Here is a 27,493-nt window from a genome sequence, read left to right as displayed (position 1 = left end):
TTACTGCTAACAATTATGTAAGTTTGCAAAGCACTTTGTGCTTCCTGTTTGGTCATCCCAACAGCTGTCTGAGCTAAGTAAATGCACTTATTATCCTCATTTTATAGGCAACAAACTGAGGCACCAAGACTTGCCCAAGGCCACACAACTAGTGATTGCTTGGTGTTGACATTCATTTTTAATTTGACAGAGAGCTCATCCAGGAAGGAAGTCATTGCACACTACAGAAGTAGGCACCAATGAACTTGGGTTCCATAGTGGACTTGAGTTCTAGGTAGTTAAGTTTAACTTGTGTTGGCATAAAACTACTGGTTTAAACTGCAGTTCAAATAAACACCACCTCCCTAACGTTGAAATGCTGCCTCTCTAGGCCACCATGTTTGTCTGAAGAGTGGCCGAAAGGCTGTGCCAACCCATGATTTTTTGGGCGCATTCTTCAGTCTATCTTCTTTGTGTGGTTGTTATGTAGGTCTCTGTTACCAAGGTCGACCACGACGTGGGATTTGCCATCCAAACATGCTTTATCTCTCCGAACTCCAACTCTGACAGGATGTCCGATTACACTATCATAGAGAACATTTGTCCAAAAGATGAATCCGTGAGATTCTATTCCCCCCAGAAGGCACATTTCTCTCGACTCCACGCGCAGATGGACAAAAAGAGATTTAGCTTCATGCTCAAACGCATTTTTAATGCTTCGATGCTTTTCCTACAATGTGAACTCACCTTGTGCACAAAGAAAGAAGACAACGCCCACAGATTGCCAAAGGTTAGTAGTTCATCATCTCCCTTGAACTTTCAAATTTCTATTTTTTAGAAAAATAAGACAGTGACCTTCAGAATAATCACAAGTTATGGCAGATGTCAGTGTTCAGTTCTAGGACAGCCAAAAATGGAGTCATAAAGTAAATACAGCTTCAGTGGCCTGTGAGTTTTATGGAACCTTATGGAATAAATCTTGACAATATGATTTTTTTCCACTCATGTTATTAAAGAATACATTACATGTGATAAATTAGGATTATTTTCCATGGAGGGAGTGGTCTGGCTTTATCTCTGCTATTCAGATCGTGTGGGGAGCCAGGACTACAAATAGACTGAAGAACAATTCCAGTGCAACTATTACTTTTTCCAAAACCCTCAAAGATTTGATTTGTAATTGTTTTTGACCTTCTCTTTGTGAATTATGAGGTTATAATTATAACTTCCAAGGGGAGTTAGTAGATATTTAAATATCTAAATATTTAAATTTCACATTGTGGTTCCTCATGCTGGGTGGATTTTGGTCAATATATTGAACTATTATAATAGTGGACCAGAAGTCTTGATCATGTGATGATAATAGATTGTGTGGAACTGTTGCCAAACCATAAGACTGCCAAGGTTAATTAGGGTATTTAATCTCATCAGCCTTGTGTGCCTATGACACACTCTTTTAAAAAAAAAATGTTTACATAACCTTGTCGTTTCCCAATACCTTCTCTCTCCTCATTATCTTTGTAACAAAGAAGTATGATTAAACAAAACATACCAACCTTGTCTGAAAGCACAGGCTTTATTTTCTACTCATAGTTCATCATCTTTTATGGAGAGAAGGGAAGTACATTTTATTATCAGTTCCCTGAAATCAAAATTGGTCATTACACTGATCCAGTCATAGATCTAGAGATGGAAAGAACCTCAGAGGCCATTTAATCCAAACTCTTTATTAAACAGTTGAGGAAATGGAAACCAAGAAATGTTAAATCACTTGTGTAAGGTCACACAAGTGTAGGATCATAAGACCAACAACTTAGAACTAGAAGGAAACGTAAAGATCATGAAATCCAGTTTTACAGATGAAACAGCTGAGGCACAAAAGGGTTAATTGATTTGCCCAAAACCACTCATCAAATAAGTATCTGAGATGGATTTTGAACCATCCCTTGTTACAAAGAATAGAAAAGAAAGAGAATCTCCCCCAAAACTAACACTGAGTCTGATAATACAGGTATTCAGTGTTCCGCACCCATAGCCCCCATCTCTTTAATAAAAGGAGAGGCGCTAAATTATAATTCCTTTTGACTCAATGGATGGAAACAAGCTCATGTATACAATTCTGCATCCCATGTGAACAACCTTTATGTCTCATCAGTCTGCTAAACAAAAAGCACTAGTTCTCTGGTTTATCTAGAGACACTTCTCTCAAAGCCGTAGTGACACTAAAGCCTCCAGTCATTAGGGGAAAACACAAGCTGTCCTGTGGTGTTTGCCTTTTGAAATGCAGCTGAGAATACATTTCCTCCGCCAGTAGATTTTGCAGCTTGTTGGGAGTTTGTTCTGATAAACGCTTCCTTCTCTGGTTTCTCGTCAGTAAACAACACTGAGGCACTCCGGTAATGAGGCAGCCACACAGCTGTGCTGGCCGAGGCAGGGAAGGTTTGCTTCTGAGAGAATCCCCGCCTTTGACCTCTATCCTTCCTCTCCACAGTGCATCCCTCCTGATGAAGCCTGCACCTCTTTGGATGTCAACATGATCTGGGCCATGATGCAGAATAAGAAAACGTTCACCAAACCCCTGGTGGTCATCTCTGGAGATAAAAATGAAGGTATGCCTGGATGTCCTCCATAGCGGCAGAGGGCACTCAACCTTGTACTGTATGTCAAAGACACCTTATCTTCAAGTCATCAATAAGGATGTTTTCTTTCTTTTCCTTCCTCCCTCCCTCCCTCCCTCCCTCCCTCCCTCCCTCCCTCCCTCTCTCCCTTCCTTCCTTCCTTCCTTCCTTCCTTCCTTCCTTCCTTCCTTCCTTCCTTCCTTCCTTCCTGTCTTTCATTATTTATTGCAGGATAGTGTCACCTGATGAACGGAGGTCAACCTTGAGGTCAAGAAGTCCTAGGTTTAAGTCCTTCCTCTGACCCATATTAGCTTTGCCTAACAGGACATTTATTTAATGTCTCAGCGACCGCAGTGGGCTCTTTAAGACTACAGTTATAGAGGAGTTGGCAGTCTGCATCTGTGGAGGGAGTTTCCTTCCTGGAAGTTCTTGACACTGATGAAGTCTTAGGTCTTGCTTACCCTCTCAAAAAAATATATATATACATATGATTGATATAGCGCTTTAAGGATTACCGAATGCTTTGCAAACATCATCTCATTTGGTCTCACAACAATCCTGAGAGCTCGGCGCTATTATTGTTTCCATCTTACAGAGGGAGAGACTCAGGCACACAGACGCTCGATGACTTGCGCAGGATCGCACTGCTCCTAGGTGTCTGGGGGGAAGATTCAAACTCAGATCTTCCTGACTTGAGCTCCAGTGCTTTATCCACTGAGCCACTACCTGCCTATAAATAGAAAAAAAAATGTGTTTTTCAAAGTTTTATTGATTCCTTTTGTTTTTACACAAGTCATTTCCAGATGTGCACTTTTAAACAGCACTATTAAATCCTCCCTGTTAACAACAAGTTAAGTGAATCCAATTCACAGGATCATAGATTTAGAGCTAAGAGGGAGGTTAGCATCTAGCTGTTTCTTTTTTCAGAGGGGGGAAACCAAGACCCAAAGCAAGGAAGTGACTTGCTCACAGTCAGACCGCTTGTAAATGAATGACAGATCTGGGATTGAAATCCAGGTCCTGTGGCTCGGAATCTTAGGCTCTTTCCACTGGGCCACACTTCCTCTGCATTCCACAGCCGGTATCCCTCCCATCTCTTTCAAGAAAAGAGGTACTAAAATTGGTCACTGGAAGTTGATGAGTTTTACAAAAAGTTTCTTTATTCCCCCATTGTTTAATGGTCCTTTATTGCATTTAAATTAATTTAATTAAACATTTGATATAGAAACTTTTTTTCAGGAATAAATCTTTTGCATAAAGCATGATCTTCATCTCTATGCAAAATGTGCTCTCTCATTCTTCCATTCTCTCCTCCCTCTCCCTGTTTCCCTTCTTCCCTCCTTTCCTTTCTTTCACCTTCCCTCCCTCCATCCTCCCTCTCCCTCTCCTTCCATCCCTTCTTCCCCTCTCATAGTCTACTTTTTTCTCTGTTTCAATCTCCTTTCTCCCTCTCCCTTCCTCCCCTTCTACTTTCCCTCCTTCCTCTCTCTGTCTGTTTCTCTCTGTCTTTGTCTCTCTTTACACACACACACACACACACACACACACACACACACACACACACACACACACGCTTATTAGAAGCAGCCCTGTCTAGTGAAACTAGAATGGAAAGTTATTTGGTCCTAATTTTATAATAAACTTTATGGAAACTCTAAGGTTTACAATCTGTTTCTGTGTTTTTTAGGCAGGGTTGTTCATCATTTAGAACAAACAGCCATGAAATGTATGTAGCAGCAAGAGCCCTAGACTTGGGGGCAAGGGCGCTGGCTCCTGTTCCTCTGAGGTGCTGACAGCAGGGACCCCAAGGTAGCTGTGGGATCTTACACAAGTCATTTCAGTTCTCAGGGCCTTCCTGTCATGGAAATCAAGCACTGAATCAAGGGGCCAGTCTTTAAAGCCCTTCTCCACTCTCATGCTCCATGATTCTGCATGTTGTCAGTGTCTGGCTTCATCTTCCACCAGGAAAGCCATCCAACCTGGGGAGGTGCCTGAGGTACAGAGCAGCTAAGTGACTTGCCCAGGGTCACACATCTTGTGCCACTGGTAGAATTTTAATCCAGATCTCACGAATTCTAAGCTCGGTATACCGTTCTACCTCGATGTGATTCTATCCGTTAATTATATGGGCTTTAAGATAATTTAAAGCTAGTCATGTAGCAGACTCAAAGTCAGTTATAAAAGGGACAGATTTGAGATTTCTCCCTTCCTTTTCAAGGTAAAGGTTTTTATTAGCCAATTTCCAACCTCTGGAAGCAGCAGTTGTAATCATAAAGGTTCCCTCTATGAATGAGTTTTGTTTGTGATTTCATTGTTAAAAGGAATGCGTGAGGAAGAAACTCCCTCAGCCTGTACAAAACTGTATGTACCCTGTAATTCATAATCTTGGAGAACTGACTGGGGGTCCTGAGACATTAGATGACCATGGTCACCCAGCCAATCCCTACGGGTCAGAGGTAGATCTTGGAGTTCCAGCTTGAAGCCTAGCTCTTTCTCCATTCACTAGGCTTCCCTCTTAAATGGATTAGCCAATTTATAATCTAAGTTTCCAATTAGAGCAAGAAGAAATAAGAAGCAATTGTATAGCCAAGTGTCCCAGAAACTGGGTAACAGCTGGTGATCACACAAGGTTGAAACAATGACTCCTGCTTCCTCATAATCCATCTGTTGCGTTACCTATTTTGGAGGATGTGTTCCTGCTGGTAATGGGTCAGCAGCACGCTTTTTCCCAGTCCAGACAATTAGGCGTTAATAATGTAACCATATTACTTCCAGTAATTCATTCTACTTTCAAGTCGGGTGGTTTGATTTTCCTTTATAATCTCTCCTCCACAGCAACTTCAGATCATTCAGGCTTAGGACAATTATTCTGGAATTTCAGTGTTTTTTGTTCTATATAAAAGTGGTCAAATTGGAAGACTAATCCGCAGTAAAACAATTTAATGAGGTTTGCTAATTAAGAGGCTACTGGATGGAATAGGGGAAGAGTTTAGAGTTTGGATTGCCATACCAGTTGACTGGATTAAACTGGAAGTGAACTTTACAAGATGGGTACAAGTGTGTTTAAAAGTACTGTTCTAACCAGTGCCCTAGAGGAAAACAAACATTCTTTGTACGTTTTTCAGTGCTTTTTGTTTTTCTAAATCACCCTCCTGTTTCAGATTTTCTCGTTTTGGGAGTCCATAAAATCATAGATCAATAGCTGGAAGAACCCTCAAAGGCCAGCTAGTCTAATGCCTTCATTTTGTAGATGGGTAAACTGGGGGCCTGGGAAGTTAAGGGCCATATTCTTGCTAGATAGGTAACCTTGGAGACAGGATTTGACACCGATCATCTTACTCTCCAGAGATAGTGCTCTTTCCACTGTACTACCTACTTCTTACTGACAGAAAGCACAAAACTCTCCTAAACATGAGGGTGAAGTAGAAAAGGAAAAATACATGTCGTAAGATTGTGGGAGTGATTGGGGCAAGCTCATTTATTCACAGGATAAAATATTTCAAGCTGAAAGGAACCTTAGAGGTCAAACCCAGCTCCTTCATTTTTCATAACTCGATTTTATTATTTTATTTTCAGTTCTGAATTTTCTCCCTTCCCCTTTCCCTTTCCTACTCACTGAGAAGACAAAAAAACCAAAATTTCTTAGGAATATGTATAGTCATTCAAAATAAATCCTCTCATTTAGCCATGTACAAAAATAGAATGAAAGAAAAAGAAAGGGATGAAAATAGGCTTCTTTCTGCACCTGAGTATATCAATTCACTATCTTGTGGTGAATACCATGTTTCATCACAGGCCTGGGTGCTAAGGAATACAAAGATAAATGACCATAAGCCTTGTCCTCAAGTTTTTGAGAGGCCCCAACCTACAAGTAGTCCTGAGAGAAATGGTTGGCTAGGGCCATAGAGAGCTCAACTCTAATTAACTTAAAGGCAACTGGGTTGATTAATCACTGTATTCCTACCAAACTGTGTATAGGATTTGGTAAAGGGAATCATCTCTGGGCAGACTGGGAGGTGACCCTCAGATTGCCTTGTCCAACCTGTGCCTAAACCAGAATTACCCTATGGCATACCTGGGCATCTGGTCATTCCTGAAAGAGCTTCTGGTCGGGGGCAGCTTTTCCTGAGGCCAAGCCTGAATCCACCCTTATGCACACATCCCTGATTTGGATGGTCACACTGAACTACTTTAATCCCCTAATCAAAGTTATGTGAATGGAAGCCTTTAGTGAAAACATGAGAGGGCTTTGCTATTGAACAGAACTCTCCAGTGAATCCATTTGTAAAGCTACCGTCACACCTTAATTGATGTGTTTAGAGAAAATGTGAATTTCTGTGTATCTGGTTTTCTTTAGGTAAGGCCACACCTACGCTGTCTTAATAACAGTCTAGTCACCTAGACTCTGAGAGGCCTCCAGAAGAAATATAAAGAGGGTCATCTTTGGAATTAGTCAAACCATTTTGCCTCAGTCTAGGAGCTATATGACTTTTGGTCATATGAGGCGATCCTTGGACCTCAGTTCCCTCATTTGCAAATAAAGGATTGGATTAGATGGCATCTGGGAACCATTTCAGCTCTGGGCCTGTGATCCTATTAGGATCCTGAGACGGTGGACAAGTCATTCAACATCTCAACCGTCCAGGCAATTCTCTCAAACTCCTGAGATAGAAATAGGTCACTGATCAGCATCCACAGAGAGAATTCCCCCACTGGGAGTCCCCCACACAGATGAAAGCACAGCTCCAGACCAAAATGACAAAACCTCCAAACTCTCTGTGTTGAATTTCAGATCTGATGAGACCATTAAAGGGAAATTTGACAAACCGCGACTATTAGAGAATTCTTCTGGTGCAAGCTGAAATGGCTGTTTGTGCAATAACTCTGTATTATTAGCTTTTGGCTGAAATGTTGATGATCACTTTGAATTTTGATAAGGGAACACCCTGTGATTAATGTTTCTTCTTTTTCTTACACAGATCCAACTATTGCCAATCCAGTGGGGAAATCGCCACGTAAGTTTTCATAAATCCTTCTATTTCGAAATGAAAAAACCCCTCAGGCTTTTCTCAGAGCATGCTGGTTAATATGTTGCCAGAGGTTGAGGTTTTGATAAGGGATTTCTGCTGTCATGCCTTCCCTCCCTTTTCCTCCTCTTCCTCCCCTTTCTTTTTCTCCTTTGCCTTTTTTCTCCCCTCTTTCACTCTTTCTACTTACCTGCACTAATGTTGATATACAGGGAATGGAAAAGAAACAGATGCTTTCATTTGGGGCGCTTCATTCATTCTTCCAAAGTACTAAGGAACTTTTGGATTTAAACTCTCTCTTCCTAGATAACCTCAATGGTATGAGCATTCATGAGAACAGTTTCACTATGTCTGTGAAAAAATGTTACTTTCAATGGAAATAAGTTTGAGACCCTCCTAGTGCAGTGAAAATAAAGCTGAACTTTATTTGGTGCGTTGAGGTTTGCAATGTATTTTACAAATATTATCCCATTTGATCCACCCAACAACCCTGGGAGGTTGGGGCTATTATTATCCCCATTTTAGAGATGTGGAAACTGAGACTGAGTTGAAGTGGCTTGCCCAGAGTATCTGAGGTCCAATTTGAGTGTGTCTTCCTGACTTCAGGTCTAGTGTTCCATCTACTGAATCATCCAGCTACCTAGGAAAGTCTTTAGATTGTGAATCAAGAGACCTGAAATATTGTGCGAGAGAGGGGTGCAAATTTGACACCTCTGTTCTATAGACCATTAAACTCTTGGATGGGAGTATTTCTTCCCCCGGGTCCAGCTCAGACTCCAGTGGCTCTTCTCATCTTGTGTTATCCTAGTCGATGTCTTTCCATAAATCTTCCATAAAGAATTCTCAAAGAATTGAGTTTAGGAGTTTGCATTTTCCCAGTTTATTATCTGTGTCCACAAGGGAAAAGGGATGTACAGAGTTAGAAGAGTGATGGAGGCATGGTTAACATGACTCCAGGGTCTTGTGATTGGAGCCTTCAGATTTTGCAGGTTGAATAGATGCTTTCCACTGGCCTACCTAGGGACAGCATCCTTTCTCAAAGAAACTCTTTTCCCTGTAGTTTCTTCATCAATCAATCAATCAACAAACATTAATTAAGCTCCTGCTTTGTGCTCTATACTTTGCTCCCATTTTACAGAAGAAACATCTGAGGCCTAGAGACAGTCAAATGACTTACCTAAGACCACATGTTCAATGAGAGAATGGAGGCAGGTCTCTCAATTGCCAAGATAGTTCTCTTTCCACACTCCCCTGGGTCCCTTTGCCCTAGAGAACCTGCTTAGAAGTTACTCACACCCATAACTCAAGTAGTGCCTGGCACATAGCAGGCACTTAATAGAATACTTTCTAATTGACTGTAACTGGACATTTTATAGTAGTTGGTTGGAAAGCAGAGAGAACCAGGTCAGAATTTATGTAGTTAGAGAGTTTTTGAAAATGCCTGTAACTTGGGAATGATATTTAGAGTGGAAATGAAAGGAAAGGGGAAGACTCAGGTCTCTCACTTATAACATGCAGGATCCAGGGACCTTAAAAATTGTACTTTCATCAAAGGCTTCTCACTTGTAAAATGGATTTTAGCTTTTTAGTTGAAGACTTGAAGAAGGTAGTTTCTTTAACAGGAAGGAAATATTCTGCTTTTGTGGCCTGGAAGTAATCTCAGATATAGAAAGCCGTTGCCAAAAGTGAGGAACAATTAATTCTTTTATGTGTTTTGCTGACTATAAAGCTGACATCACTCTCTCTTTGAAAAGCCCTTCCATTCCCTCCTGTTAGTGAGCTTGGAAAAATGTCTTGGTTGCCCAGTGCAATCATGAAGATGGGGAACTCACTGTAGGAAGAGATCCCTCCTTGAAGGGGAGGGTTTGCATTGCTCCCTCCACCATTTTCTTTTTCATGCTACTTTAGCTTTTTCAAGCTAAAGGCTTATAAAGTGTTTCAAAATAATGTCTCTCTTTCCTCCCTTACCTGCTTTATTTTAAAAATATATATTTTATCTTTCATTGTGGAGACAGCTTGGCTTAGCTCATAGAGGAGTTGGACAGAGAATCAGGAAGGTGGGTTCGAATCCCACTTCTGACCTTTCCTAACTGTGTAGCCCCAGCCCTTAGCCTAGGAGAGGTAGCAGGGGCCAATGTTAGAGTTCTGGACTTGGCATCAGGAAGGCCTGAGTTCACATCCCACACCTGATGCTTCTAGCTACGTGACCCTGAGGCTTTTTCTGCCTATAATAATGGCACCTACCTCACAGGGTCATTGTAAAGATCATGTGAGATGACATAGGATGAAGCATGCTTTTTTTTCTTTATTATTCTTGGATTTGAGAGTCTGTGTTTTCTTTTGCAACATGGCTAAAATGGAAATGTTTTGCCTGACTGTACGTGTATAATCTATATCAAATTTCTTGCTTTCTCAAGGGAGGGAAGAAACTCAAAATTAAAAAAAAACAAATGTTAAGAATTTTTGTTTATGTTATTAAAAAATTTTAAATCAAAGAAAGTGTTTGCAAACATTAAAATGCTATATAAATGCTAGCAATTATATTAATTGCTTCTAGTGTTCACAGAATACTTTGGACATTACTGAGTACAGCACCTATGAGCTGAATCTAGCCCACCCAATGGGTGAAGCCCGTTGAAACTGACAGTTTCATCTCTTTGCTTCCCGTCTCCCCAGCAGTTTTACCCAGCCTGGACACACTGACTGTCATGGGCATTGCCTTTGCAGCTTTCGTGATAGGAGCACTCCTGATGGGCGCCTTGTGGTACATCTACTCTCATACGGGTGAGTGTGGCTGCTACCATCCTTCTGGTGGAGAAAGGAGGGTGGGGCATGTTGTTTTTTAAAACACTGGTCCACCTCAAACGTGCAGACCTTGATACATATGTTTCCATACGGTGAAATTTGGTGGTTGTTCAGTTGTTTCAGTCATGTCCCACTCTTCATGACCCCATTTGGGGTTTTCTTGGCAGGGATATTGGAGTGGTTTGCCATTCCTTCTCCAGCTCATTTTACAGATGAGGAAGCTGAGGCAAAATAGGGTTAAGTAACTTGCCCAGGGTCACACAGCTAGTAAGTGTCTGAGGTTGGATTTGAACTCATGAAGATAAGTCTTCTTGGCTCCAGCTGCTCTACTTTCTATTCCCAGTGGATGCACAATCAATAACCTTTGCTCCCAATTACTTTTTTGAGAACATACATGGCACAATCACATACTGATTTCTATAATCGCCAAGGTCCTAAGACTTTGGGCATTAAAGATGTCAGACAAGAACCATTCCTACTCTTTGCCTGTGGGTTAACATTTTACTCCTGGGCCAGGTTTGTACCAGAATCCTTATTCCTGGCATTCTAAGAATTCTCATTCTACCCCAGGCAGAATTCTCCAGGATTACAGAAGAAGTAGAGTTGAGTCTTGTCTTATGCATTGGAAAGTTCACCGGGTTCAAAATCTACCATGCAATCAGAATTTGGAAGCATTTCATAAAGAGACTGAGTCTTTAGATTATTGAATTAATCCCCTACCCCAACATCCCTGACAAACCAAGAGGCAGCTTGCTATCTAGTATTTATGTAGCACATTAAAGTTTGCAAGCTCACCTGATGGGGAGACCTCATTGAAATCCAGAGGCAGTTAGAACCCTTGTCACCTAGAGAGGTGACTAGGAATTTTTTTTTTTTGCATCTAAAATATGAGGTTGATATAGATGGCCACTGATGCTAAAATTCTGTGGTTTTTTGTCATGAATTTTGTGTGGGTTCCTATCTGTTCAGTGACGGGATTGGCCAGTGACAAGGCTGCCATGTTCTTACGCATTCTCTTGGCCAATTTATTGCAAAATTTCCCTCCCCTCCTCCCAAAATAATTATAATCCTGTTGAAGTGAATAACAGACGCCTACTTTAAAACAAACAACATCCCCCAGAAAAACACTGACTAAAATATCATGGGTTCTGCATTATACTAACTCATCAGTGGAGGGAAGGCAGGGAAATCGTAGACCTTAGATGGTATAGAGTACCAGCAACTTGCATCGTATATCAAAATGATCCCATTTACAGCATAGCCACTCTCTCCACTGGTTTCTTTCCATTTCATAAACAGCTCAGGGCAACCAAACCAAACCATATATTTAAATTTTTAAGTGTATTGTAACCCGGGAAAGAGTCTGCGTAATCTCAAGTTTCCACTTTATCATAAAACAACCCTTTGCCTATGGGTTGTGTTCTGTATTCACTGCGTTTTGAAAACACAGGCCTCCAAGTGAGCTATAACGCTCTCATTTTAGCCTGCATAATTTAGTCTTTATCATGGAACAGGATTAGCTAGAGCCATTACTAGGATAAAGCTGGGGGTGGTACTTTGGGGAAAAGGGCCAGGTAAGAGAAAGACTGGAAAAAGTCTAGAATGAAGAGTTCTGACTCTCATAGATTGGCTTTGCTTCCTAAGTGTTAATCTCATTTTATTAATGGGCTGGCTTGAACAACAAACAGATAAGGGTCTGGAATCAGACTTGGAATAAGAACTTTGAATCAGGAAGACTTGAGTTCAGGTCTTGCCTTAGAAAGTGGCTAGTTGTGTGATCTTGGGCAAATCACTTAACTTCTAAGCCTCAGTTTGCTCATCTATAAAATGGAACTATGAAAACATCTTCCTCCCAGGGTTGTTATAAGGATCAGCTGAGATAACATGTAAAATGCAGTTTGCAAGATAGAAAGTGTTCTATCAGTACCAGCTACTATTATTAGCATCATTATTTTCCTTTCTTTTAAAAACTTTTTAATGTCTTTTATGCTTTTTAATTGGTTTTTAAATCTTTTTTTTTTTTTTAAGTAAGTGTTATAGATGGTTTTCGTTTTACAGTCTACCAGGGGTGGCCTTGAGGTCACATGTGGCCTTCTAGGTCCTTGGGTGTTTTGACTTTTATAGAACAAATCCTTTTATTAAGGGAATTTGTTCTGTAAAGTATGGATTCAGTCTAAGGGCTACCCTTGAGGACTTAAAGGGCCACATGTGGCCTCGAGGCCACCCTGGTTCCCCACTCCTGACCTAGTCATTGCCAGATATAGCCACCCCTATTTTATCGTAATATAAGTTCCTTGAGAGCCAGGACTATTTTTTTTTTGTCTTTGTATCATAGTGCACACAGTAGGTGCATCATAAATACAGGTTGATGATTCATTCATTAGTTCTGCTTCCTCTTTGAGTAGACTGTGAATCTGCATTCCAGGCAGAGAAACCAGTCATAGGCCCCTATACTGAATATCAGAAGTTAGAGAACAGAAAACTGCTGGCTTCTGCAGGAGGCAATACAGCTTTTAGTGATGGCGGAAGTTGATGGGAGAGATGGAAAGCTAACATGATAAGGCCCACAGGACAGAAAAAAATCATCTTTTAAAGTTAAATATAGTAATAAAATACATATTACCCTCACACTGCTGGGGGCTCGGGAGGGAAGTAAGGTAGTACTTCAACGTTTCCTCAGGAAAACGATAAGGTTGGAAGGACAGGAAGGTGGAAGGAGAAAATTCACTTTGTTTTATAAGATAGTAAACATTGGCTTATTCTTCTAGGCATTTGGGAAAGGAGTTAACTTCCTTCCTCCGACCATATGTGGTCTTCCAGTTGGTTCAATTTGGGCAAACTCTGGCTTGTCACTGAGGCCTGTGCTCAGTCTTGAGAGATCCTGTATCTCAGTGTTTCTTCCCATTTATCCTAGACCTAGAAGCCTTGTAGAAACCCTCTGATGTCTAAGAGGATATGGTCTCAAAAAAAAAAAAAATGCAGCCAGTAGGGACTCTCACCCAGCCTGAGGGAACCTAAGGATGAGTGCTGCTCTAGACAGAGCCCTTGGTGAGTTCATCACTGGATCTTACTAGATGCTCAGACATTAGGGATGGGACTTTGGCCCGACTCTGTCTGCCAGGCCCGCCCTTCCTTCAGCATTCCCCTCTGCCTTTCACTGATCCCAGAAACAGGAAATCAAGGCATTCTTTGGCTCCAGAGATGCCTGATAGTTCAGGTGCCTGCGTATTTGAGCCCTTTTTAGCTGACCCAATTAAAGGGCCCAGAGGGTCAGTTAAAGCAGGGATTCAATAACCTTTTTTGTATCATGGATCCCTTTGGAAGTCTAGTGAAGTCTATGGACCTCTTTTCAGAATCACATTTTGAAATAAAATAAAATGTGTAGGATTATGAAGGAAACCCATTATATTGAAATAGATTTATTCAAATGTTTTTTGTAAATGTCACAGGACTGAGATTAAGAATCTCTGAGTTAAATATGGAAATGGTTTACATGAATGCACATGGATAACCTATATGAGATTGCTTACCATCCAGGGAAGCTCAAAACTTATAAAAAAAACCTGAATGTTAAAAATTGTTTTAACATGTAGTTAGGGAAAAAATAAATTATTTTTTAAAAAGAAAAAGAAAAGAATCTCTGAGTTAATAAAAAAAAATTCATAAACAACCAAAATGTGAGCGTAAAATGGGAATGGCCCCTCCTCAGGAACTGACCCAAAGAGCAGCCAGTGTTGAATCAAAGCCTGGCTTTCTAGTTCTGTAAAGTCATCATTTCCCCCCTAACCAGCAATGATAATGAAATGTGTACATGTTACTTTGCAGTTTTCAAAGCCTTTTGCAAATATTAGCAATCCTGTAAAGGAGACAGTGCAAGTATCCTTTTTTATAGGGGAGGAAACTGAGGGCCAGATATGTTAATTAGCAGAACTTAAACCTGGGTCTTCCTGACACCCAGACAGACACCCAGACAGACATCCAGTCCACTGTGCTCCAACAGAGTTTTTAACATAAAAACTTTAGTCTTATCCTTTAGGGTGAGAAATCTTTTTTCCCCATAGCTAGATTGTAAGTTCCTTGAGAAGAGGACCTGTTTCTACTTTGAGCTGTGTGTCCCCAGCACCTGCTCCATGACCTGGCACACATTATTTATTGTTGGTGGCATTCCAGCATGCCTCACACTTCGTGACCCCATCTTGGGACTTTCTTGGCAAAGATACTGGAGTAGGTTTGCCATTTCCTTCTTCAGCTCATTTTACAGATAAGGAAACTGAGGCAGACAGGGTTAAGTGACTTGCTCAGGATCACATAGCTATCAAGTGTGTGAGGATGGATTTGAACTCATGAAGATGAATCTTCCTGATTCCAAGTCCAAAGCTCTACCTACTACACCACCAAGCAGTGGCACCCAGTAAACACTTAATAAAATCTTATTGATTGATTGATGCTTTAGGGAAATAAATGTTCTTTTTTTTTTAATTTTCCAACCCAAAGTTTCAATTGACTCTTCTTAACAGCAGTGAAATATGAAACAGTCATAACCGGGAGGGTCCGTGAAGTGGGAGACATTAATTTAGTAAAGAATTACCTTCTGCCGGGAGGACAGATTCCTAGAATAAGAGATAGAGATCTCTTTCATCCTCCTCCCCTCTCCCAAGTTACCTCTGGACAGATGGCTGTCAATCCTATCCTTTTATTCCTCTAGGGAAAGATTCCAGAAATTCTCTGTGTAACCAGCTTGGTTCTTTCATGTCACCTAAATCAGTGCTGCTACCATTTAAAACCATTTCCTCTTGTCCAGCCCTCAGGGGAGGTAGAGAAGCAGCTGGTCAGTCTCCCCTTTGGAATAACCTTCCTATGCAGTACTAGTAGTCCAAATAATCAAAATGTTGTTCATCTCTTTTAAAAATTCATTTTCCCCTACTCTGGGGGCCTCTTCAAGTTATGCATAACTTCCTTAGGTCTTTATTTTCCTGAAAGGTGAGAGTCTTCTGGTGATATGAGCACTGGCCAGGATAGGGATTAAGGGGAAGAGAGAATCAGATCTGGAGGATGCATCCCGAATTCCTCACTTATCCCTGATAGAAGATACAAGGATGGGCCCTAGGGTAGTAAAGGAATGCTAGTTTCTGGGTCAGTCCAAATAAATTATGAAGGGGCCAGAGTTGGCCTTGATGTTTTTCTTATCTCCCTTCTCCTTTACTTTCTAAGCAGTACAAACTCTCTCTTACTGGACCAAACCCTAAGCAGGCCTGCTCTCCCCTCAAAATCCCCTCCTTCACAGTCACTCCTCCCTTTCTCTTCACTTCCACTCCCAACTCCAAATCAAAATTCATATTCTTTCAAGTTCTGCAGGTGAATGAATAATCCTTCTGACTTAGGGAAAATCTCACCTCTTTGGGCCTCAGTTTCTCCATCTGCAAAATGCCTAAGTGATCTCTAAGGTCCCTTCTGTTGCCCAACTCCATGATTAATCAATCAATAAGTCAAAGTAGCTAGCATTTATTAAACACCTACTATATACCAGACAAAAGCCGGTCCCTCCCCTCAAAGAGCTCATGTTTTAATGAGTGGAGGGGGCATGGTGGCAATGTGAAAACTATGTACAAAAAAAGGTATGTACAGTGAAAACAGAATCATTGATTAAGTAATCCAAAGACCAAAATGAAATAGCCCCTGCTCTCAAGCAGCTTATATTCTCTTGGGGAAGAACAATGTATACACGGATAAATAAACACAACCATAGAATAAGTAATGCAAAGTAATGGGGGGGGGGGAGTTGCAAGGATGGGGAGATAAAGAAGGGCCTTAGAAAAGAAGGAGCATCTGAGTGAGATCTGAAGGGAGCTGGGCATTAGAGGGAAGAAGGGAGCACGTTTTAGGCACCAGGGAAAGCCCTTTCTGCTGTCCTTTGATGTTGCTGCAAATGCTGGGAGAAAAGCATCGTGGGTTTTTTTTTTTCTTTCTTGGAGGCAATAGGGATTAAGTGACTTGCCCAGGGTCACACAGCCAGTGGGTATCTGAGGCTGACTTTGAATTCCTGACTCCAGGGCAGATGCTCTCTTGACTGCACCACCTGGGTGCCCCAGTGTCATGATTATTGAAAGAAATTGTCCAAGGAAGAAATTTCAGGGAGGGGTTGGGGGAGAGTCTTCTCAAACAGACTACCTACTTGGGATCTAAGGAAGCATTAGATTCTTAGGGTGAGATTTACATTGGATTCTTGGATTCTTCAGGTCCCAAGGAGGCAATTACCTGTTCTGCCTGCTCCTAAGTTCAGCTCTAGCACTGCCTTTTGGATGCTTCCAAAGTAGGAAGTTGCATTCCAGGACCATTTGATGTTCACTTGGTCGTTGCTGGAGGAAAGGAAACATAAAAGGAGGCCTCTGATACAAGCCTGGCTCTCCCATAGTGGGAGTGGTCCACTAGAATTCCAAGTTAGGAAAGGACCATTTTCCCTTCCACCTCCCACCTGGAATCACATCTTATCTTCTTGAAATCTGCTTCTAAGAGATCTGACAGACACAAGCTTCCTTTTTCTACCCAGTGTGGTATTCCATGTCAGCAACCAATTTGGGTGGGAGGGACGCAACCCAGTAATGAATCATACATAGCCAGAAGCAGGTAGGGGAGTTCTCCGGTTTTCCCTGGTTGATCCCCTCCTAGAAGTCAAAGGATATCTGCTAACATTAAGGGGAAGGGACCTTTAACCCAACAACCTTCATTTGTAGCTTCTTTGAAAAGTAAGCTTTATAAACTAGCCATCCTCAGAAATTCCATAACGGTTTTGATGTGAAAATAGCCCAGTGCATTAGAGACGTGTGAAAGAAATTGGCAACATTTCCAAGCAGGTACTAAGAGAAAGAAGCTGTTTTGTTGGTTTTTTGTTTGTTAAATAAGCTATCAGCTGCAACTCAACCCCAGAAATTAAAATACAGCATTTGGGTCTGGTAAACACCTGCCCCCTCCTCCAGCTGGTGAGATTTCCCATCCCCCACCATCCTTTTTTTAAGCGTGGAGTAAATACCCTTGTATAAAGCAAAAGTGTTTTGCATGAACAGGTCAAGAGTTTCCAAAATTCTGGAAGTTGAAAGAACTTTTTAATGGGAACTGATTAAAATAAACTGACGGAGCAACAAATTGTACTTGGCAAACAGAGGTTGGAAAGCAAATATTCAGACTTCCTGGGCAGGGAATGGAGCTGGCCCTCTTCCGAAGTGTGAATAAGCGAGCACATGTCTCCTTCACCAGGGGAAAACGTTATTTACTGTCAATACTGAGGCTTGGCCATCTTGCTCAGGCTAAACTCAGGCAGGGACGCTGGCTCCAAGGGGGCGGGCCTTGGATGAACTCTCTCTATGCCACATCCTTTATCAAAACGAGACAAAAAAGGCTACAACTGGAGTTTGGGGCTGCTTCTGTAGCTGGAGTAAATATTAATGGAGTAAAGTCTGATGGAAGAAGAGAGACAGAGAGAGAGAGACAGAGAGAGAGAGAGAGAGAGTTTGCGATTAGTGCTATAGGCCAGTCAGTCAGTTAACAAGCATTTATTAAGCGCCTGCTGCATAGCAGGTATTATGCTAACTACCTGGGGAATATAAAACCATTCTAAAATAATAAAATAGAATAAAAAATAAAGCTATTTCTGCCTTTTAAGAACTCACATTCTAATGAGGATGAGGGTTGGGAACAACATGTAAACAACTGTATCTATATGCAAGATACAGACAGAATCAGCTGAACAGAAGTCTCAGAGGGAAAGCCTTCTTGTAGGAAGTCAGAGAAGGCAGAGGTGAGAAAGGAGAGCCTTCCAGGCATGGGGGGGGACAGCCAGGGAAAATGGCCCCACAGAGAAGATTTGCAGGTTGATAAGGATTCTAATATAGTAATTTTTTTTAAAATTGGACTTGTGGTTTCATACTGTATAATTTATAAAGAGTTATTTGGGGAGGCCAAGAGATGAAGTGGCTTTCTGCGTTGGACAGTCAGTATTTGTCAGAGGCAGGATGGGAGCCCTGGTCTTCCTGATTCTAAAGCTGGATTTTGTCTACAATGTCACCTTGCCCCTTGGCATAGTAACCAGGGAAATATAAAAGTAGTAGACCATGGGCCAAGGCTGGGTAAGATGTACAAGGATTTGAACTCAGGTCTTCCCGATTCCAGAACCAGTACCACCTAATTGCCTGAAATGGAATTTTTCAGAAGTCAAGGACTGGGATAAACCTTTGACCCCTAAATCTGCTCCCACCCCATAGAGCTGAGTAGCAGACTTCCTTCTTTCCTTCCTTTCTTTTTTTCTTCCTTTTCTCTCCTTCTTTCCTTTTTCTTCCTTTTTTCTTTCTTTTTTCTCTCCTTCCTTTCCTCTTTCCTTTTTTCTATTTCTTCCTTCTTTTTTCTCCTCTCTTCCTCCCTCCCTTCCTTCCTCCCTCCCTTCCTCCCTCTTTCCTCCTTTCCTCCCTCCCTCCCTTCCTTCCTCTCCCTGTCTCTCCTCGGTTGGTAGTGCTGCAGCCACTCACTGGCCCACTTCCCAAACTACTCAGCATAGAAGTCGCTCTGATTTTCCTTTGCTCCCAGGTGCTCATCCTATTGGTGTCAGACTTGGTATGGCCTCCTAGCTGGCTTTAGCCTGCACCTCCCTCCTCAGTATCCATCAGCTGCAGCTTCCCCAGGCCTAGAGGCACATATCAGTTGTTGAGAAAGGAGAAAACCAGCATAGCTATGATGCCTCTCCCCCTCTAAAGGACCCTCTGCTTACCCTGCTTGTCACCTCCTCCCATCCCCAAAAGAAAAGGCATTCTGGGTAAACAAAGCCAGGACTGGATGCACAGAGAGCAGGCTCCTCGCTAGGCTGGGCTTAGTGCTGAAATATGTGAGGCTGTGTGGTTTGCAGGATGGTGACACCGCTGCTGTAACTAGACCCAGCAGCAGGGAAGCAGCAGGGGCCAGGTCCGCATTTGGCCTCGCTGGGTTTCTGGCAGAAACTTGGAGGGGCCATAGAAAGGGACTGGAAGGAGCTGTAGTCCCTGTATTAAGGAAGCTCCAGCTTTCTCCAGGCAGAATCTTTGGCTTGAATGAAGGGGGTGGGGTGGGGGAAGGGAGGTATACAACTTATCTCTGACTTGGAGATGTGTGTTAGAGTTGGACAGGAAGAAGGAGGTTCATTTGTAAACAGATCTGACCTGCCTGGGGCTTTCCAGAGAGGATAACGCATTTTAGAAGGCCTTGACTTTGCAAAGAAAATGCAAAGTCTATCTCTGAATGCATCCAGCCACTGGGGACCAAAACCCTGGAGACTGCTTCCCAAAGGCTGAGGCCAATTGGAGCAAGTACCTTCTTCTGGGATGAATGCAAACCATGTGTGCAGCCCGAGTTTCCTCCCTTGCTCATGCCTTGCACATTTGGCAAGAGAATTGAGTTTACTGAAAATGCAGTGGACTGTGTAATGAAAAATGGTATATTTGCTGTGTGAGTGGATGCTCAGTCATCACTCAGAAGTAACCGTTGGGGTACTAGCCTGGAAGAAAGAGCAGAATTTTGGTGTTGGACTTTAGGGAATACACTGGCCTACAGGTACCGCATGCAAGGAAGCTAACCCTCCCCCTGCCCTTAGAATATACAGTATGAATTCAATCTGAGAGACAGCTTGGCACATTAGCGAGGGGCACTGTGTTGCAGTGGAATCCAGAGGACCTGCGTTCAAATCCTGACTGTCATTTGCTTCATGTGGGACCCTAGGCAAGTTTTGTAATCTCTCTGGTTCTCAGTTTACTTTTTTGTAAAATAAAGGGATGGGACTGGATCAAGAGCTCTTAAAACCTTTTCTGTATCCAGTCTGGTAAAGCCTCTCAACTCCTTTTTGAAAGAATATTTTTAAGTTCATAAAATAAAATGCATATTAATTTTGTATTTCAATAAAAAGGACACCAAGTATATTGAAATCCCATTATCAAATTTTTTTTTTATAAAATGTTCACAGATCCCAGGTTAAGAACTTTGATGAACATAGGGTCTTCTCTATCTTTAAATCTAGTCACAAGGTCTAGAAGACCTGGGTCTAAGCATATATACACATATACATACTGACACACACATATGCACATACACAGACACCCCCCCACAAACACCAATATACACATATACAAACACTCCCCACTCCTCCCACATGCACACACACACACACACACACACACACACACACACACTCTCTCTCTATCTCTCTCTCTCTCTCTCTCTCTCTCTCTCTCTAGCTGTAAGAAAGCCACATCTTTTCATATCCTCAGCAGTTCTCTAAGATTACAGTTATAGGGTGAGTTGCTAGCTTGTGTCATAGGAGTTTCAATATCGGGAGTTCCCTATACTGGTGATATCGCATAGACCTAGGCCTGTAGGAATGAATGAGTAAATGAATGAATGAGCAGTCTAGAGCAGGTTGGCTTCTTTGAACATTAATAAAATTCTCCCTAAAATCTTATGTTCATGTGGCTACTACACAGCTAATTCCAACAAAGGCATCTAACTTGGATACAGCCCACTGTGGAAGCTGCCATGAACTACTTAAATCCAGAACTTAAAATGTCTTGATTCTCCTTTAAAGGAATCCTCTGGTGACCTCACCCTTCCTTATTACTTAATTCTTCCATAGTTCTACTTCCTTACCAACTCCTTCAACCAGAGTGAAAATTGGAAATCCCAAGGAAGGAATATAGATAATAGAATGTAAATTTCTTCCAGTAATATCTAAGTTCCTTGAGGGCAGGGCTACTTCTATTTACCTTTGTATCTCTAGTACCCAGCACAGTACCTTTTACCTAGAAGGCTCTTAAGAAATACTTGTTGAAAGGAATTAAGTGAAATTTTACATCCTGAAAAGGCACCCACATTATTACAAAGCCCCATCACAAAGTTTTTAACAGTCTGATCTAACACTGGAAACCAAGCAACTGACATGGTCCTAGGCAAGTCATCTAACCTCTACCTGCCTCAGTTTCCACATCTGTAAAGGTAAAAAATAGCACACACCTCCTGAGGTTGTTATAAGGACCAAATGAGATAATATTTATAAAATGCTTTTTAAACTTTAAACTGCTATATAAATGCTTATTATTTCTGTTATTACTGAAGAATTATTTGTATATTTGTTCTTCATCATTATCATTATCATTATTGAAGAATTATTTGTACTAGAAAAGGGAAAGAGTTGTCTCTGGGACAATTAACTCATGCAGTATGGACATGACATTGGCCACCTCTCCAGTGTTTTCAGGCCCAGAAGCCCACTTCTCTTGCCCAAGGACAGCTTTAATTACCTGTCAGTGGTTCCAACCACTGTAACCTCAGCTGCTGTGCCTTGGAGACTAGATCCTGCATGGCCAGCTCCCAAGAATCAGAGTGCTTTCCTCCAGTATGGGTGATCCCTCCACACAGGCAGATTGAAACTCCTTTGTAGGTGGTATCTGGCACTTGCCGTGGACAGATGATTGACCCCTTGTGGCTCACCAAGTAATGGATGGGCCTCTCTGACCTCCATGAAGTTGGTTCTTGAAGACTTCCCCAGTTTTGTAGGACTTGGAAGAATCTGCCCCATTTTCATAGACTTATTGGCCATAGTCCTCTCCATGCCACATCAGAACATCATCAGAACAAGATGCTAGGAGATTTCCACTTGTGGCATGGATCAGTAGTTTTGTCATGTAGGAAACTCCCGGTGTGAGAGATCTCTTTACTATTGCAAATTGAAAAGTCTCCTTAACTTTAGATAAGTTCTAGGTACTTTTCTGAGGCACGTAGAGGTTTCATCATTTGCTGAAAGTCACTTAGTTGATACATGTTCAAGGTCTTTGGGACTCCAAGACCAACATGACCTTCTTACCTTGTCTCCTTATCCTTGCTCTACTTACATGGACCAAATACAAGAAAACTGTGATTTTTCACAGGGGGTTTTTAAATTAACCAATTGGAAAATCATGTTTCTTCCATGTCTCCTCTCCTGCCTAGCTTGTGCCCATGGGTGGGAAGTGGATCAAACAAAATGGCAGAGGAGGAAAATGTATTCTTTTTAAGAATTCCTACATAATTCCCTTCTTGTTCTTGTTGGTGAACAGGAGAGACGGCCGGAAGACAGCAAGTCCCTACTTCCCCTCCTGCTTCTGAAAACAGCAGCGCTGCCCACAGCATTGGCAGCACCCAGAGTACACCCTGCTCCAGCAGCACAACCTAACGTCATGGACCAGCGGGAAAGCCAGACAGCCTCACCAAGGAGGGCAGCGGTTCCAAGGGATTGTCCATTCATTGAGGCTTGGTCCCCAAACCTGAAAGGTTGAATCTTTGGAGAGAAGAGATTTGAATGCTAAAAATCACCAAATATATTCATCCCCATCTTACCCCACCTTGGTCATCATGGTCTTTGGACCTTCCTGACATGTCAGGATATATGTAAAAAACCCCAAAACTCCTTGTCTCACTGAGCTGTTATCTCCTTGTAGGAGGATTGGAGGCTTCTCAATGTGAAACACATACAACCTTGCTTTATCTGTAAAAAAAAAAAAAAAAATCCCCTTCCTTGGGATTTCCTACTTTTACCTTGGTTCAAGGAATTGGTAAAGGGATAGAATTTTGAAAGAATTAAGTAATAAGGAAGATTGATGTCACCAAAAGATTCCTTTAAAAGAAAACCAAGACATTTTAAGTTCTGGATATAAATAGTTCATGGTACACTGGGCTGCGTCCAAGTAGATACCTTTGTTGGGATGAGTGCCTTTTCCACGTTGTTCTTACATGCCCTGAAGCTTCACATGTGTTTATGTGATGGATCCTGCCTTTAGTAACCACCTCAGGACCCATATCAAGGCAACATTCTTTTACATGTGCTGTGGGCCAGAACAACTCCAAGTGACCTATGCACACACACACACACACACACACACACACACACACACACGTGCGCTAAGACAGCAGCAATATTATCTTAGTGGAGATTTTGCACGTGCTGTCCCTCTCAGTGGACTGTGACCAAGCTCTACAGTTCCTAATTAGTACATCCTTTTGCCTTTGTGTTCCATCTTAGGCTAGTGTCCAGATTAGGACAGAATTTGGCACTGGACCCCATGAAGAGCTTGTCCCAGGATAACACGTCTAAATGCATAGAAATGCATGGGTGTGATAACTAATCTGCCACAAGTGTTTTTTTAGGTTGAGAAGAAATGAGTTTAGTGGTACTCTGAAAATGTTGTAGGACTTCCTAATTGGATTTTACTTGTGTGTATATTTTGGGTAATAAGCTCTACCCTTGCAAAACAGGTCAAAACTTTATAGGCCCAGTTTATATATTATACATATACATACATATGTGTATGTATATATATATGTGTGTGTGTGTGTGTGTGTGTATGTATATACATAAAATTTTTTGAAAAAACAAGAACAAAACCAGAAACTTTTAAAAGATGCAAATGCATGGTAGTTTCTGTTAAACTACTGGATATAATTGACTCTGAGAAAAATTTATGCCAAAACATGGAAGCAGGATGCTTATTTTGATTTTTTTTATTTGGTACCCTTGCTCTAAACACATCCCAAACTTAAAACAACTTGGAGGTAAATTTCATGAAATGAAATTCTATAATGCAATTGAAATGTGCTTTACTGATACCTCTGTGTTTGATGGAAAAAAAATCCTCCAGAGGAAATTTCTCATACCAAATAATTTACTGATGGTGGTAGTTTCATCACCAATTTTGTATTTAGCCACTTTCTAGAATTCCCAAAGAAATTATTTAGAATTCCCTAAGCAGGACAGACCAACTTCCACCCTCTCAGACTCACCAGCCAATCTCATTTCCTTCAAAGCAATATGTGGTGTGCCTGATTCTCCACCAGCAGGCTTCTAGACACCAAATTCTGAGTAGCCACCAAAGACCTCATGGCAGCTACTTGGCCAAAGTGGAATGAGGCTTGTCAATCCAGCAGAGTTAATTCAGTCTGTTCAGAGGCTATCAGATCTATTTAGCCCAAATCAATCTACTTTCTATTAAAATAGTTAGTTTGGCCATTTACTGAGATATTGATCAATGAAAAAAACTATGTATTTGCCAGACTTGACCAGAAGTATGGGTTAGCAGGGAAATTTCTGCTTCTGGGACCTTTTGTTTTTTGTTTTTTCTGTTATTAAACACATAGGCATCAGAGTAGGGAATCTAAAAAATACGCTACCTGTGTTTGGGAATAATGCGCTTTGCCTAACCTTCAGCTGAATGTATTGTTTTAGTATAGTCTATGTATTAAAAAAAAATCTTAAAAGATGTCTTCAAGGAAGACGAATCTTTAAGTCACTTATAACTATATTTTACTACATTAAATTTGTGTACAAAGATATATTTAAGTGTTTTCGATAAATTTAGGTTACTCAGTATGAAATGTCTAATTTCAATTACTGTGAATTCTTTTGGTCAACTTTTTTTTTTTTGCTTCTTTTTAACCCTTTCTGTCATTAAAAAAAAATTATCTGTTCTCATGGGAACTATTAGAAAATCCATTTCATAGGTGGAAAGGGTTAAAATCTTTTGTAAGATATTTAAATGTATATTTTTGAAAGAAATATGCTGCATTACCAGTGATTTTTTATCAAGAATTTACTCTAATTTTAAACTAATTTACAGATTTATATTTACAGACTGACAAACCAAAAGTTTCTATTTGTTTTCAAAGAAGGAAAGAAAATTGAAGAGGTGTTTTTGAAATTTTTAGACTTCTATTTCAGATCTGTTTGAATATATCCATTTGGTCCTCCCCACCTGTCTGTGCGATTATTCACTTTGAGAAATCTGAACTAATGGACCATTAGCATAGCAGGTTATTGAGGTGATGAATGCTATCAGATATTACTTCTGGGATATTTCTATAAAACAAAACTTACAGAGGCAGGTGTTCCCTACCTCCTCTCCCACCCTGCAGCCGACAACAGCCTTAGTCCAAGAATGTACGTAGCTCTCATAGCACCATTTCTAACGGCTTCTTAAGTCACCCTTCTGATACAATACAAGCACAAGTCCTCATTCTGTAATATTTACTGTAAATTTCTCTTAAAGCTCTTCTGGGTTCTATATCAGCCAAATATTTCTACCTACAATGCATTGTACTTACTTTTTTTCTTTTTTAACTAGGAACACTCTCTTGGTTTAAATACTAAGATTCTGAGGTCAGTTGTTTTAGTCTGTTGAGTTCAAATCTTGTCTGAGTAACAGATGATAACTGCTTTAGCAACATGCTGACGGTTAGGTGTGATTGTCCTGCAAGAAGTTTGATGCTTCCCTGTTTCGATCCTTGGGAAGCATTTACTATGGGAAGGTGGTTGTCTGCTTGTCTCTTACCATGATTGTAATCTCCGTGCCCTGAATGTTTTCTGTGATGTGTGTTGTACTGGTCTTTTCTGTAATGTATCTACCTCAGGGTTTGAAAGAAAATATGTACTGCTGGGCGTGCCAAAGAGCACTTTCTGTTGGGTGATGCATGTGGGTGTGGGTGGTTGTGGATGTGTGTGTGTGTGTGGGTGCGCTCATCAGCGCACGTTTAAGTGTATGTGTGTTTGTTGGTTTGTCCTGCATGGGGGTCGTTCATGAAATTAACAGATACTTTGAGAAAATGTTGGTCAATTTCCATATACAATACATCTCCTTCTCTCTCTCCCTCCCTCCCTCCCTCTCTCTCTCTCTCTTTCTCTCTCTCTCTCTCCCTCCTCTCTCTCTCTCTCTCTCTCTCTCTCTCTCTCTCTCTCTCTGTCTCTCTCTCTCCCTCCGTCCCCCCTTCCCCTCTCCTCTCTCTTCATCTATCTTCTTCTCTCTTCTTCTTTACTTTCTATCTCTTTCTTGTTCTTGTTCCTCTCTCTCTTTCCTGTCCCTTTCCTTAGTTTCTTCTGAATGAGCCTGAATCCATTGCCGATTCTTATTATCTAGGGGAACAAAAAATAAAACCCCTTAAATCCCTGTGGCCAGTTTGAACACCCCCCCCCCGCCATTTTGTAATTTTGCGTTCTTTTCTGCGTTCAGTATGTTGGCAGACTTGTGAACTTGCTAAGTTGTATAGTTTTGATAACCATGGTGTTATTTTCTTTTTATCTCTGTGCATAATAAAGATATATATCAATTATTCAAAAAGTTCTGGTTTGTCATTAAATACTGATATCAAGTTGACATAATTTGTTCTTCTAAGTTTGTCTCCTTTGTATTCCATCTTTCAACCTCCCTTGGGTTTAATGAGGGGAATGTAGAAGGGGAATAGTAGGGCTCATCCCTGAAAAGAAAGTGGGTAAAGAACAGTTTAGGAGCTTAGAAAAGCTTCTGCACTGCATAGAAAGCTACGTTGGAGGTCATCAAATACAACTGTCTCATTTTACACATAAGGAAACAGAGAGGAAATGATTTGCCCAAGGTCATACAGGTAATGATAGGTACCGCATTTTGAACCCAAGACCTTTATCTAGCCTCTGAAGCCAGTCCTCTTGGCCTTACACCATATAGGCTTGCCTTTCTTCTTCTTGGTTAGGTGACAGAAAAAACCACAAGTGGGCCCACAAAGCTATTCCTGAGTCCTGGTTGTTCAACCTTTTTCCTTGACACTGGTTCTGGTTCTGAGAAAAAGTACAACACAGTCCAGTTTGTCTGCCCAGACCTATCCTTTGTGCTGTCATGATTTACACCAGCCCTTTGGTTAGTAGTGGAAACCAGAAGAAAGGGGCCCATACAACTTGCCAAACTTGGCTGCCGGACCACCCAAGGCCATTTTTGGAGAAGTTGAAGAAAGCCAAGATACTTACTGTAGTGAGAATCCCTCTGTACCACTCACCTTTCTTCCTTACCTAGAATCCTGGATCCTTATTTCTTTTAATGATTGATTGAGTGATTGCTTCACACACACACGCACACGCACACACACACACACACACACACACACCACTTATAAAACTTTCATTGTAATGAATCAGATTTATTTGGTGTTGAGGATTTTTTTTAAAACAAGTGTCTTTTAATAATCTGAGGAATCAAAACCTGATTGATGGTTGATTTAAAGAAA

The 27,493-nt window shown here is 41.2% G+C and overlaps 1 protein-coding gene across 6 annotated transcripts in view; it reads left to right on the top strand.

Moving 5' to 3' along the window:
- Window positions 1-26,577, top strand: part of TGFBR3 (transforming growth factor beta receptor 3) — a 232,166-nt gene extending 205,589 nt beyond the window's left edge. For 4 of the 6 annotated variants that reach the window (XM_072649064.1, XM_072649065.1, XM_072649067.1 and 1 more), the window contains 5 exons: window positions 470-769; window positions 2,471-2,588; window positions 7,577-7,612; window positions 10,301-10,408; window positions 22,531-26,577. In XM_072649064.1, coding sequence (XP_072505165.1) covers window positions 470-769; window positions 2,471-2,588; window positions 7,577-7,612; window positions 10,301-10,408; window positions 22,531-22,646 — 678 coding nt within the window. In that variant the 3' untranslated portion in view covers window positions 22,647-26,577. The remainder of the gene's footprint in view (window positions 1-469; window positions 770-2,470; window positions 2,589-7,576; window positions 7,613-10,300; window positions 10,409-22,530) is intronic. The other 2 variants (XM_072649068.1, XM_072649069.1) reach the window with 2 other exon arrangements.
- Window positions 26,578-27,493: the final 916 nt, after the last annotated feature.

The sequence above is a fragment of the Notamacropus eugenii genome, chromosome 2 (assembly GCF_028372415.1).
Source record: "Notamacropus eugenii isolate mMacEug1 chromosome 2, mMacEug1.pri_v2, whole genome shotgun sequence".
NCBI classification, from domain to species: Eukaryota; Metazoa; Chordata; class Mammalia; order Diprotodontia; family Macropodidae; genus Notamacropus; species Notamacropus eugenii.
The sequence above is the reverse complement of the archived record's forward strand: the minus strand, read 5'-3'. Positions and strand labels throughout refer to the sequence as shown.